The sequence below is a fragment of the Nematolebias whitei genome, chromosome 18 (genome assembly GCF_014905685.2).
Source record: "Nematolebias whitei isolate Nwh7 chromosome 18, NemWhi1, whole genome shotgun sequence".
In the NCBI taxonomy this organism is placed as follows: domain Eukaryota; kingdom Metazoa; phylum Chordata; class Actinopteri; order Cyprinodontiformes; family Rivulidae; genus Nematolebias; species Nematolebias whitei.
In genome coordinates, this window is record NC_056515.1 from 29,727,804 (window position 1) to 29,743,010 (window position 15,207).

The following is a 15,207-nucleotide window of genomic DNA, read 5'->3' on the forward strand; positions in this document are numbered from 1 at the left end:
GCGAGACAAAAACTCTTTAATCTCTTTAATTTTCACAGTATTGGGCGGCTGTGGCTGAGTGGTTAGAGCAGTCGTCCTCCAATGCAAGAGTTGGGGGTTTGATTCCACCAGCAGTCACATGCAAGACACTGAACCCCTCATTGCCTCCAATATGTGTCTCATCGGTGTATGAATGTGATAAAGCACTGATTAGTCTTGTATAGATATAGTAGAGTGCTGTATAAATGGGTAAATGAGGGCACAGATTGTGGTGTAAAGTGCTTTGAGTATCTTGATGAGATAGAAAGGTGCTATCTATATAAGTACAGTCCATTTACAGTATTTTTTCATTAAACCTTTATTTCACAGGTTAGTCTCATTTTCAAGCGAGACCTGTGTATTATGTTCTTCATTGAAGCTCAGCTGATCAGAAATGAAACGTGTCAGAAGATTTAGACACAAACTCAACCTTACATCATAGAAAATGTTATTATGGTCATGAATTACTGGATCTATTGTGTACAACTGTTGAATATTTTATATATTTTACGTCTTAAATAACTTTTATACCGGTATGTACAATACAAAGTATTAACAATTTATTTATTTTTTATATTTTTACAAAGAGGGGGTTGGCATATTTTCTTTTTGGTCTTTAAATCTTTGGTAGAAAAACTTTGAGAGGCTCGTTTTCATGCACTTTATCCAGGAAGCCGAGGTTAAAGTACGGGTACAGCGTCTCGGTGAAGGTCTCCCTGAAGGTGTACAGGTGTGTCATGCTCTCCGCGTTGTAAAAGGACACCAGGCCCCTCTTGTAGTCCAGATACACTCCGATCCGAGCCAGTGGCTCCTCCAGGGACAGCACAGTTGGAGGAGATGTTCCAGCCATGTACTGAATCCCATAAGAGAGGGAGAGAGTCCAGAAGCCGTTGGTTGGAAGGGCTTTGATGACTCCCTTCCTGGACACCGACTCCCGGGCCACCCCCACCGTCCACACTGCGCTGCTGTAGACTTCAATCTCCCAGTAGTGTCGCCCGTGAGTGAAGCCCTGGCTTCCAAGAAGTGACAGGGCAGCATTGAACCTGTCGGGGTTGTCCTCCACCGTATGGTTAAAGTTCTGGTAGCGGACACAGGTGAGGGAGGAGGTCAGGCTGAGCCAAGGGTTGGCTGTGCTGGAGTTAAATGTGATGGCTGCTGGAACTGAACAAAGAGAGATGGTAAACATTCAAGTCCTGATAAACCTGAGGTAGCAATACATACCTGGTATTTACTATTTACAGGGTATGTACCTGGTTATAAGTACCTGATACCTACCTGGTACATATTAGGTACAACCAGGTACTAATCTGTTACGTAACAAGGTATGTTCTTTGTACATACTTGATACTTGCCTGGTATGTACATGGTAGTTACATTGTATGTCCTGGTTTCTTACCAGATACATACCTGTTACCTGGTAAGAAGTGTATGTGCTGGGTACATACTTGGTACTTAAGAGTTTGTATGTAATGCTTACCTGGTAGGTATTGGGTACATACCCGACACTTACCAGGTATTTACTGGTACACATCAGGTACATAAAAGCTGGTACTTATTACATACCTTCTACCAGCTGTGTAACAAGTAAGTACCAAGTACATCATCCATGGTACTTGCTGCTGTGCTAGGTACATACCAGGTATGTAACCGAGTATGTAAACTGTTAAATACCAGCCTTCATTATCTATTGCTAATGTGTCGCTGTAGTAATTTTGCAGGTAAAGTGTAATATCAAATACCTGGATAAAGGCTTCCTTTCATAGATTTCCATGCTCTGTACTGCAGAGGCCCTGCAAAGCGCCCCTCACACAGACTTGGTGGCGTGAACCCTGGTTTCTCAAACTTCAGAGACGGTCTGCCAACAAAAGCAAAGTCAAACAGTAAAACGAGAAGTCGAGCAACAATAGATCCTTTCAAGGAAAATATGTTTCAAAGTTTCCCACACTCACCTCTGGAGCAAGACTTTGATGCTCTGAAAATGAGACCCAGAAATAAACACAGGAACACACACACACACACACACACACACCGTTAATTAGTTTTGCTGGATTTGAGAGAAGTGAAATCTTTTTCCACATTACTTCAACGTCTGAATTTACGCTATCCCACCCAATGGGCTCGTTCTGTGGCTGGGGGGAAAGTCCCGCCAGAGAAAATGGCAATGTGCCTGAGCTAAAGTCCCCATTCCCCCAGATGAGGGAGAAAGATTAGCGACCTACATCCTGTCTGATCTCACCAAGAGGAAGAGTCCATTGTTTAGTAGAAAACAAGCAGCAGTGTTGACATTACCAGTGTGTTTAACACGCGTTCTGATTTGAAAATGATTATGACCTCTAAGAAAAGTGTGTAAACCCAAAGTAGGCACACCCTGCTCAGTTATTCTGGAGCCGGTTGGGGTAGATATGTTTCTTTTCAATTTCCAAAGAAGTGAAAAAGTTTCAGAAACTGTAAGCGCTCGGCATTTTCCCATGGTATCATCCCAACCGCTGGCTCATCATTGCTGGTAAGAAATTCCAGATAAACAGTATTGCATCATAACGAGACTCATTTTCATGAACTCACGCGGAGCAGAGTGAACGGGTCCTGTTCTCTGAGTTTGTCCTCGATCTCGTGCACGGCCCTCTGCAGACGAGAGATCTCCACACATAGCAGGGCCTTGTGCTCGTCCAGACGGATCAGTTCCCTCCGCTCCTCCGTCTTCAGCTTCACCTGCAGCAGCTTCTCCTCCTGGTACAGAAACTGATGAAGATCGCTGAACTGGGCCTCGATGCGCTGCTTCAGGTCCGCCGTGTGCTCCTGGGAGAATTGGAGACGATTTAAATAGTTTATCCATACAATCTATAAAACTGTACAGGCTGATGTTTTTGCGATGGATCTTGTGGTCTCACCTTGAGCTTTTTCACTTCATCTTCAGCCTCCCTGTCACACTGCAGAGCTGTGTTAAGTTCAGCATTTAAGGAGTCCATCGAGCTGTTTAGAAATCCCTACCAGGACCAAAACACAACATCAGTGCCCTGTGACTCACTTCAAACACAGTGACTCAACTATTTTTTTATTCGTTGCAGGGAAGAAACAACAGATGGACTCAGAAACTCTATAAAATCTAGTGCCCATGCAGGAAATTTACCTCTTGCGCTCCAAAAGTTAGATTAGATGCAGAAATTGATTATGTTCCATGATGCACAACTCCAAGTTGAAACATTCAGACAGATACTCGCTTAGAGCTAAACTCACCCTGTATTTCTGCTCAGCCTCCTGGACGCACATCATTGTATGGCTTCTATGTTCCTGGGACACCCCACACACCAGACACACCAGCTCCTGGTCCTCCTCGCAGTACAGCTTCAGCTCCTCTCTGTGTCGGCTGCAGCGTGGTACCGGAGCAGGAACCTTCTCTGCCACGCTGACATCTGACAGGCAGCCTCCACTCCCACCTTCCTCCAGACCCTGGCAGTAACTCTCCACTATGTTGGCAACAATGCGGTTGGGCCGGTAGCTCTGTCCAGGGTACACCTTCCTGCACTGAGGGCAGGAGCCAGTACCCCCCTGCCCAGATCCTCGGGGCCCTGCCCAGTAACCCTCAATGCAACCTTTGCAAAAAGTGTGATCGCAGGGCAAAGAAACAGGCAGCTTGAAGAGATCCAGGCAGATGGAGCAGGTCAGATCTCTGCTGATTCTGTTAGCAGAGCTTTTGGCCACTTGTCCTGTTTTAGGAGGTGGTCGCTGCTTTTCCATTGTTGTTGGCCCAGAAAACTCCCCTTCTTTGGTCTTCCAGTTCTTCTTTTCAGGCTTTATCCCCTGGTTTAATTTTTCAATGTTCTTCAAATAAACCGACTGGATTTTCATCACCTCCGTCTGGTTATTGCTCATTTCTCCGCTCCTGTTGTTTCTCTGTTGTGACTCTACAGCTGGACTTCAGCGTCCTTCCTCTCCTGCAGAGTGCAGCCTCTCTCTTTGGCCTCCAGTCTTCCTGTTGACTGCTGGGGAAATGAAAGGGGCGGCACAGAAGTAACCCCAGCCCCCACAAGCGATATCAAGGGAATCTCAGCGAGGGCCCCTCAAACGTCACAGTATCGGGAAACTGAGGCAGACTGTAATTATCCTCTTGTCTTGTCTTGCCTGGGCACGTTTGGATTGTGAAGTCACTGTGGAAAGTTTGCTTCTCTGAGCTCTTAATCTGATGAGGTGTAAAAATGTTTATCTGTCTTAAATGACTGTTTTTACAGTCGCATGCCTGAGACAGAGAGAGCAGCAACTGATCCTCGACAGGAAACAGATTTCCTGCTTCTATTTTTTTACATTTCTTGGCAGCCCTCTTTGCTCTCTCCCAAAAGTAAACAAAATCATTCAAATCTAGACAATGAGACACGAGATAGGGGAGAAAAAGAAAGAACTCTACTCTAGCCGAGTCCTAAGTCCGTCCTGTGCTGTTATAGATAAACTGAAGTTGAGATCTGGTGCTGACTACCGGTAAATGTTTTGAAGTATGCAACAAGAAACGTTCTGACGCAATAAAAAATTGGGGTTTCAAGACGTTGCATCAGGTTAATATATCAAACACAGATGGTCTGAGCTTACTTAACATTATGGCAGATCTCTGGAGTCAATTGAAAGTCAGATTACATCAGTTTTGGTTATCTAACTTGGGGCTTTTTCAAAATATGTGTGAAAGTTTTCTCAACTTTATTGTTATAGGGGTACCACAAAAAGTTGAACTTTATGGAAGGATTTAAACCTATTAAACAAACAATACTATGTGACTCTTGGATGTTCATAAAAAGTATTTTCAATTTGTTTTTTTAATTGATCATATTTCTATAGAAGCATTTGTTGCTTTGGCATTCTGCTCCTTTTAATCTCATTTTAGGTCAGGGGTCTGCAACCCTCAGCTCTGGAGCTACATGCGACTCGTTTTAGGTTTGACCGAAATGGAAATTATCATAACTTATATTCACCATAATAGAAATATCCGAATTTAGATAGTTATGTAACTGAAACAACTGTCAAGTTGATGCTAATAATGCAAGAAGGAAAATGTTCTGATCAGTTCGAGCCAGTATGTCATACCTGTTTGCTATTTCATTAATTACATCTTCCAGCCTCTCAACGAGATTTTTTTTAAAAATTCAGGAGAAACCAAATCATTTTTACACCTCTGAGGCAAGCTGCTGAGAGTAAAATAAATAGTTTTGTACATGTCAATTCAATACAATTCAAATTTTAAAATACTTTAATAATCCCAAAGGAAAATTAAATGTTTTAACTCATTATGGTTTCATTACAGAGCTGATAAAGATGCTGATGGCTGTGGGCATGTAGTGGTCTGTCTCACAGCGGATCAGAAGAAGCCTCTGACCAAAGACACTCTGGAGGAAAACATCATGTCTGTTTGATTTGGGGTTGTAATCAAGGATGACATCTAGTGTCTGAACAGAAAACCAAATCCAGGATGTGTTAAGACATACAGAGAAGTTTAGTAAAAATATGGGCTAGGTTTGTGCTCATGTTTCTGCTTCTTACAAATAAAAATATCAAAAAGTTATCAAACTGCTGGCCTGTATGCATGCAGCATAAATAAGCTTGTATAACAACCAATAAACATAATTACTGTCTGAGAAATTAAAATTAACAGGAAGAGAAGGGGGAATCATTTTAGAGAACAAATTTGCATTTTTAAACAAAAAGTATTGAAATATTTTGTAGTGGATTGACACATGTTCAGTGTTTTTCTATTCGGTTTTCTTAAATACTATTTCTTAGATTTGGCATTTTTTGTTGTTGTTTTCAGACAGATTGTAACAGATCATTTCTCCTGATGTGTTTTTGCAAATATTGTTATATATTACTGCTCATTTGAGTGATGCAGAAGGCAGTAGCCCTGCATAAAAGAAAAATCAGGTCACATATGGAGTGTGTGTTGCATTAGTTATGATGTGCAGTGACTGTAAGGAGCAGACGGCAGCAAGCTATAAAACTTTTATCTTTTTCTCTTCCACTGTCCCAGGAGATGTCCACAGAGGGAAAGCAGTAAAATAAAGACACGTGTAATTAACCTATGACCTGCAGTGGTTCCTAATAAAACATAATGAACCCAAGGAGGTGATTATAAGTTTAGAGTTAATTAAATCATTAAAAGGTCTTTTAGTTATCGTTTCTGTCATTCTCATGGGTGGAAAATCTGAGTGTGAGGCTAAAAGAAGAGGCTGCAATCTGCTGCATCACTCCTATGGTTTTTTGTTGTTGTCGTTTTTTTACAACAATGGAAGGGGTGGAGGTAACAAAAACCAAGTTGAGAGAAATGTAAAAAATTAAAACATTCAAAACCACACTGCAAGAACAGAGTAATATTTGTTTCCTTTGCACTAAAATGTGAGAAATGTTGTAGATTCATTGATGGCAGCAGTGACGCAACTCAGCGTCAGAAGAAAAAGAAGACGTTGAGGAAAAGGAGTATGAGGAACATAGAAAACACAAAATATGAACTTTGGCTCTAGCAACATTCAGTGACAAACAGTGGCTTGATGTGAAAATATTTTATTTTAAACCTAAACTTTTTTTTTTTTTAATCTAGTTTAACTACATTTATATTGAATCTTTGGACAAATAAATAGAAAATTTGATGGACTTCTTCACTATTTTTTAATATCAGTTCAGTCATTAAAGTATTTTGACAAACTTTCATATTTACATTAATCAATAAAGTGTTCTGTCCCTGTCCACTTATCTCTTTTTAAAAACAACATTAGTAATGAAAAAAATACTATCTGAACATGTCATATCAACAGATGTTCAACACACTAACAATTACAGTTTGTTTGGTCAGTCTGGTTCATGAGGAGACCCTCAAGGCTCTGTTCTCAGTCCAGTAATTTTCTTCTTGTATGTGCTGCCATTTGGTTGAGTTTCTACAAACAAAATTTTATCCCAGTGCTGTGCAAATAATTCTCAAATATTTTCCGCTCAAAAGGAAAACCACAACTCTTTGAAAGTGCTAAAGCCTTTTTACCTGAATGAGAAAAATCTGAAGTTAATATTTAAAAACCCACTGAGCTTTTCCCACAGTAATGATTTAACTAAATGTAAGTTAGTTTATTTGCTAAGTATCTGGGACCCTATGTACACAATTTTGTGGTGCGAACGACAAATAAAGAACCTTGAATCCTTGATTTTGGCCCTTTGAAAACTTATAAAATAAAATAAAAACCGAGGTAATTTTTGATAATATTTTTACATTTGACAAAAAAATTACGCTATCGGAGCTAGTATTGCTCTGTTGTGGGCCATTTGCTAACCTTTTCTCTCATTCACTAATAATGAAAAAGAAATTCATGATTTATTTTTACCTAAGCTGGAGTTACTTTGGTATCGGCTAGTTTCTGCTCTTGTCTTTGCAACACGACTCCTGACAGGCAAATGAACCCACAACTCTCCTGTCTCACCATCTCTGCACCATTTCATTCTGCGTAGAAAAATTTTCAAGACCCCATTGTTTGTTCTCAATGCATTCTTAAATATTCTTAGAAATAATTTGACTTTTATCCTATTATAATTACATTCACTAATACAATTCTTATGATTTCTGACAAAAAGGGGACAATATGTGTGTATGTGCAGCCATGCATGTGAGTGTTTGAGACAGTTCTGAAGAAAATGCAACATTTATGAGGGTAGAGAGGAAATAAAAGAAAAAGCCTCTGTGAATACACACGTTGTGGGCCCACACACAGCACATCTGCACTGAACAACACACACCTTCAATTAAAGGCAGAGCTTGTGTGTAAAGGCACCTGGGAAACTGGAAGCTAAAAATAATGTCAGCGTCTGCAGGAGAGATGAATCTGCAGGAGGCACAAGGACACAGTGGAGTTAATGGATTTATTCAGATTCTTATCAATAAAAATGGTTAATGGTGAACAAATCAAACATTAGATTACATTAAAACATAAATCTGAACCTGAGAAAAGAAACAAACTGCTTTGGTATAATCTAGTAAAGTCACAAGGATATGGATTTAGTTTGTAACATTTCAAGAAACTTTACTAAACTGGTGTTGAGTGTATTTATATATAATTAAATTATGGTTGATATTAAGGGGAAACATTGAGAAAACTTGGATAGTTTAACAGTCTGAGCTTTTTTTCTTAAATTTCTTCACAGGTTTTAGCAAAAGATCAAGCTTGGACACAATGAAAACACGAACAAGCTTTTATTTATTACATTCTGTGCATCATTCAACATTTCCCTGCCTCTTGTTTTAAGTTGGTCTTCTTTCCTTAACTGTGCAATCATAATCCACCTTCAGAGTCAAAGATGAAATGTCAGTGTTTATTTCTGGAAGCCTCCTGCACTCGTTTTCATTTACCTCTTCCTGATAACACGAAACCTTGAGTATGCTGAGATGTAATTTCACATTTCAAAGTCAAAACAAAAGAAGGTTGCTGGAATACAACTTCTACTGTATCTACTGTACATGCAGCCAGTTTAAACTTGGTTTTATGAAGTTTACAAGGTGGCAGAGGATGGCAGCAATAAAATGAGTTCTTATAAAAGCAATAGGCTTTAGTGTTAGCTGAAATAGTTTTTAAAGCACAAAATTTAATTTGAAAAATACAACAAAGCCAGAAATACACAGATTTATTCTATGAAAACAAAACAAAAAATGATCTAGATAAAAAAAATCAAATGCAACTAAACAAAAATGCACCAGTTTTAGTAAATACAACAACAAACAGTTTACAGAGTAAAAAAAGAACACAATAAACAAAATGAAAATAAAAATCATCAGCATTTATGAACTCTTTTTCAAATCACAGTTTTTTTTTCTGAAACTACAGCAAACTAAAAGTGAACACAACAAAAAGCTTTTCACAAATCAAATATTTTAAAACTGAAACAATAAAAGAAAATTCTACAAAAAAAATTAAATCAAGAAAACAAAGCAAATGTTAAGACAATTAAAATTGTGCTTTTCGTTGTCTTCTCTATCTGTGAGCTGCTGTTGATTTGTAATTGTTTCTAGAATTTTGTTAAAAGCTACACATGTAAAAAATTTTTTTTTTTTTTTTTTTTTTTAACACAGACACAATGTAAGGACTTTTTGCAAACTGTAAAGAAAAAAGCTATATATAGCACATTCTCCATCCATTCGTCCGTCCGTCCATTATCTTCCGCTTGTTCCGAAGTCGGGTTGCAGGGGCAGCAACTTGACAGGGAAGCCCAGACATCTCTTTCCTCAGCTGCATCTTGCTCTTCTGGGATTTGCCAACCGAAAAACGTAGTCTCTCCAGCATGTCCTGGGTCTTTCTCAGAGTCTCGTCCCAGTCGGACATGCCCAAAGCACCTCCCTAGAGAGAAGTCCAGGGAGCATCCATACCAGATGCCCGAACCACCTCAACTGGCTCCTCTCGATGTGGAGGAGCAGCGGTTTTACTCCAAGTCTCTCCCGGATGACTGAACTTCTCACCCTATCTTTAAGGGAGAGTTCAGCTATCCTGCGGAGGAAACTCATTTCAACCGCCTGTTTCTGAGATCTCGTTCTTTTGGTCATTACCCGGAGTTTGTGGTAATGGTGAGGGTAGGAACGTAGAATGACTGGTTAACGGAGAGCTTAGCTTTACAGCTCAGCTCCCTCTTCACGAAAACAGACCGGCATATACAGTAGTCTGCAAAACTGCAGATGCTGCATCAATCCATCTGTAAATCTCACACTCCATTCTTCCCTCACTCGTGAACAAATCCCAGAGATACTTGAACTCCTCCACTTGAAGCAGAACCTCACCCTCGACCTGAAGAGAGCAGTCCACCCTTTGCTGACTCGAGATCATGGCCTCAAATTTGGAGGTGCTGATTCTCATCCCAGCCACTTCACACTCTGCTGCAAACTGCTCCAGTGAGTGGTGAAGAGCACATCACGATGAAGCCAACAGGACCACATCATCTGCAAATAGCAGAGATGGAATACTGAGGTCACCAAACTGGACTCCTTCTGCCCCCTGGCTGCACCAAGAAATTCTGTCCAAAAAAGTTATGAACAGAATCTGTGACAATGTGCAGCCCTGGTGGAGTCCAACTCCCATCCTGAAGGGGTCTGACTTACTGCTGGCAATACACAACAAACTCTGGCTCCGCTCGTATAGGGACCGAACAACCCGTAGCAACAGAGCCCCAATCCCATACTCGCAGAACACCCCCTACAGTGTACCTCAATGAACATAGTCAAACGCCTTCTCCAAGTCCACAAAATGGATAACATTGATGGGCAAACTTACATGACCCCTTGAGGACCCTAATGAGGGTAAAGAGCTGGTCCAGTGTTTCATGGCCAGGATGAAACCTGCATTGGGCCTCCTAGATCTGAGGTTTGACCAGTGATCATACTTGCTTCTCCAGTACACCTTAATAGACCTTACCAGGGACGCTGAAGAGAATGATGCCCCTGTTATTGGAGCACACCTTCTGGTCCCCATTTTTGAAGATGGGAACCACCACCCCAATGTCCACATGATGTTTCAAAGCCATGTCAACCAAGACAGCCACACAACAGCCAGAGCCTTAAGGAAATCAGGGCAGATCCCCTGGATCCCTGCCACCATGGAGCTTTTTAACTACCTCGGCGACCTCAGCCACAGTTATGGACAGACCAACCCCGAAGTCCCGCGACTCAGCTTCCTCCATTGAAGATGTACCGTGGGATTGAGAAGGTCAGAGAAGTATTCCTTCCAAAAAAGTCCACAACAAAGTAAATGTTTATTCTCAACCAATTTTAATGCCCCAAATTTTTACTTCTTTATTCATTTTCTGAAGCTGTCTTTATGAGTAAATTATGACGGTTTGTTATAAAAATCCAAAGCTGAAAGTGCCACAATAAAACTTGACTTAAACTTAAAAGAAACTCTCCCCGCTCGTTATTTAATCTGTAGGATCCTACAGTCAGCTGTGATGCTTTTTAATTTCCTTAGAGAGCCACGCTGTCTGAGTCTAGCCTCACGCTTCTTCTCCTCCGGTTATAATCTGTCTGGTGCTTCTAATAACATTTGTCACCATGCAAACACCTGACCACCGCTCCCTCCGCTGCTCACTTGTTAAGACCAGCTCGCTTTATGCTGAATGTCACGACTACCCTGCAAAACCCCAGACATCATCACGTCTTCAGGTTTGAGCTTCTAGCACGATGGTTACAGTTTGATGGTGTTTGTCCTCCACTGGGCATGTGAATGCAGGACACTGAGCAGCTCTGCTCCTCCTTTAAATATCTCCCGTGTTTCTGTCTGTGCTGAAAGCTGCTGCTGCTGCAGATCACCGAAGGTCTTCTCAGGAGCGCAGGAGAACGGCTGGAGTGACTTTTCTTCAAAGCCGAGACTGAAATCCAGACGCAATGCAGGTACAGGAATCATTAATTAATTTGTATATCACTGAACAAGTTATCCATGTAAGTTTTGTGTTATTAACTTTAATGTATCAACAGGAAACAAAACTCAGAACCTACGATTTAGTGTGATTTGTTCTTTGGCGTGATTCATGAAAAGCAGTTTAACTCAATAAATAAAGGTAAAAGTTGCACGTTCAATTCTTGCATTGAACATTTTGTCTTGGAATCAGAGACGTGATAGATGTAGAGCAATAAATACACATCCAGACCTAATTTAAGTACAAGTACATCAAACTAAGACTCCCTAACTTCCAAACACGGGAGAATATCATCTGGTTGTGCTGTTTAAATAAAGTCAGTGAAGAAAAAGCAATAATCTGTAGTTATATGAAAAAAAAGGCAAGTAGGAAACCTGATAGGATTTAAAAACAACACAATTAAAACTCTGTTTATTGACAGTAAGCATGGTACAAAGCAGTAACATATGTGAAGATCAGTGGAGGTCGGTTTCCTGCAGAGTTCATGTCTAATTTTGGATGATCACATGGAGCATCACGCCATACAGCTCGTCTTCTTGTCTTTTAATAATGCAACGTCTTCAAATCACACTTGCTTTAAAACTAAATCTTTTCAGGATGTAGTTGCAAAAACATTGTTGTTTTATATGACAACTCTTTTAGGAGCGCTCACATATGAGACTTCTTCATGCACTTAGATATGCATTCATGCTTCTTCTTAAACTCTAATTGTGTGCATGATTGAACGTTTGCACAGGTGCTTCTCTGGTACCTTTCATGCAGATTTGGACGGTTTATCAAATCTCACTTAGTCATCATTCACACAGACAGGGGGTTATTACACACCTCAGCGTGGCAGCTGTAACTCTGATCTTTTATTGATGTGGTTTTAAGGAGTGTGAATAATTGAGCAACATTCTGGATGCTGCACGCTCTCTAAATCCTGACAGGGTACGGAGGGGACCGAGATGCTCCCCGTGCTGTCGTTCGGTCTGTGCTTTCAGCAACTTGCTTCCCAGCAAGCCGTTCATGTCAAACAAACAGAAAAGGCTTATTAAGGAGCAGCGCTAAAGGAAAAGTAAGAGGATCAGTCAAAAGTCTTGGTTTTAAGTAAATAGGCAGAAAATGTGTCCTTTAGGTCAAATTTAAACTAATAAAAAAGTACTTGCACTGTGACACTGTGACTCCGTGTTAACATTTACCAGTCAATCTCCAAAATGGAGATGGTGCCTAAACAAAAATAAAATCAAATTTCAGACTGAAAAAAAAAAAAAAAAAAAAAAAAACTAGCAGAAATTAAAAGTTTTCAAATCTGAGAATTTTTTTGTGCTTGAATCAGAGAAAACTGAGCAGTCATTTCTTGTTGTCACCTGATATTTTTCTTATTTTTCCCCAAATCAAACATGTCAGTACTGAATTAAATCCAATAACAAATAATACATTTGTTAAATCAGAGAAACACAAAACACATGGACATGAAAAGAACAACCAGCTGTAGAACCTGAGATGTTCTGCTCTTGTCTTCTGCTTGCATGTTGTATCTTCTTTTCTAAACGGGTAATTTCTTTCTGTTTCTTTCAGGCAGAAAAGAAGGCCGTGGATGGCGATCTGCTTCCCGATGCTAATGGAAAAGATCCAAACCCAGGAGGACAAGTGGAGGGTTCCAAGTGGCAAAGACCACGTTTAACACGCAAATCTCTGATGAACTGCTGCCTCGTCAAGTGGATCATCGCCAGCACAACACAACAAGGGCCAGGTAGATGCATTACACAGCCAGTGCTAACCACTGCACCACCATGCCGCCCTCATATGCTGCAAGAAACATCAGCATCTGCTTCATTTTTTATATTTACATTTCAAAAGGCACAACTGCACTCACATGAAGGCTGGTCAAAAGAACAAAATCATGACAAAGAAACAAAGTCATCTGGACGGTTTCTTTTGTTGTGTGTGCTGAAACGTTTTACCTTACATCCCGAAGTCTTCATCAGTTTAAGGAAACACACAACAAAACACTGATTCTCCCCCCGACAGCTTGCTCCAAAGTGAAAAAAAAAATGTTATATTGGTGCTAAGATGAACTCTGGGGCAGGCACACCCTCTCCTCCGGTGCCCACCCTCTCCCTCGTCGACAGTCGTGTCAAACTGGTTCAAAACAACCAAGTCCATGCTCAATAATCCAGGTATACAATCCAACAAGTTTCAGTCAGGTCATCTGGACAGTTTCTTATTTTTGTACTGAAATGTTTGAAAGTCTGCACAATATTTTTCTCCGATTTATGCGTCCTTAAAATATGTAAGCATCAATTGTGAATAGATAGATACCAAATGTGTGTTTGTTACAAAAACAGCTGAAGTGACTGAAAATAAGTTGGCGATGTCCATGAAAAAGCTGCTTGGAATTACGAAATCAGAACATTTTTATGTGTTATATGTACATATATTATATTAGTATTATATGTGTACATATTTGTTAAGTAAAGTATGAAGATAAAAATAGGAACTGTGAAATTATCCGTCTATAAGAAGTTTTGTAAAAACCGTGTGCTTGAAAGCCGAGCTCTGTCTCCACCGTCCTGCTTGAGCCCCGAGATTTACTTTTGACGGCTGTTTTATTCTTTCCTTCTCTTTTCATTTACATTTATAACAGATTCACTTTTAGCTTTCCACCTAAAAGTCTTCTCTTCAAATCCGCGCTGGTCCGATTTTGCCAGCGTAGAGAGTACCGTAGGTTAATTGTGTCACTTAAACTTCCAGCTTTTTGATTCAGCCGAGTGCTTTGTTTACAATGAGTGTGGACTCACATTTCATAATTTCACATCAATAAATCTTGAAAAGTACTGTTTTTAAACTTTTAAATCACACCATTTAACATAGTTCTGGATACAGATTTTTATGTATGATGTCATAGATTTCAATGTTCTTTAAGGTTTTGTCATTTTTCTTTAATGTTTACCGTGATAGCATCTGTCTGTGCCACCCAGTGCAGTTAATCTGTCAGGAAATGAACCATTTATATTCTGCTGAGCTCATTTTTCTCACTGTTTACTCTCCCTTTATTCACACTGAATTTCTGTTTTTTGACAGAATTAAATCACATGTTGTTATTTACTGTTGTTTAAACATTAAAAGAGAGATCAGCCTTTCATTGGGCTGCCCCCTTTTTTAATTCTTCTATTGAGCTAACGTCTCTGCAGACATGCAACCAGACTTGTCTTTTCCACCAGTGCCAATTTTTTCATAATTTTCATGCCAACATGCATTTTAAGCTAATCATTGTATAAATGATTAGTACCATATATACACCTATCTTACAATTCCGCTGTTGGAGCAAACTTTCTCAAACTTTTAAACCTTCCATCCAATGTTTTCCAGGACAGAATGATGTTTTTCTGTTTGTTTTTTGACTCTAGACATGCACAGATATGGAAAAATGTCAATATTTGAACATATACCCTCCAGTTTGTAACAACTTTCTTACCATCTAGTGGTGTGTAGATATTACAGCACCTGAGTGTCTCCTGCTCACCATTCTGTCTACAACAGATGGGGTCTCAGGTGTGCACCCTCTGCTGGAAGGAGGTGGCAAATTGGAAAAAAAACAGTCAGAAAATGTGTTTTAACAGGTTGACCCAAACCTCAAGGCAGAAAGTTAAAATCTCAGAGATGCAAGCAAATCATGGATGTGTGTGATATGTGGTGCAGAGTTGGTAAAAGTGCACAGAAAAGGCAGTCAACTTGTCAACATGTAGCAAATGTTAAAAAAGAGTTTATCGAGTGGGCTTGTATTTTATAGTCGCGTAT

At 40.0% G+C, this 15,207-nt stretch overlaps 1 protein-coding gene across 1 annotated transcript; it reads right to left on the minus strand.

The window, feature by feature from the left end:
* Positions 1-410: 410 nt before the first annotated feature.
* Positions 411-4,002, minus strand: trim69 (tripartite motif containing 69). The gene is made up of 6 exons (XM_037692636.1): positions 3,253-4,002; positions 2,907-3,002; positions 2,581-2,814; positions 1,968-1,990; positions 1,758-1,873; positions 411-1,179 (listed from the first exon to the last, which is right to left on the minus strand). Exons 1-6 carry the CDS (start codon positions 3,886-3,888, stop codon positions 635-637), a joined length of 1,650 nt encoding a protein of 549 aa, XP_037548564.1. The 5' UTR covers positions 3,889-4,002; the 3' UTR covers positions 411-634.
* Between the last annotated feature and the right edge of the window lie 11,205 nt (positions 4,003-15,207).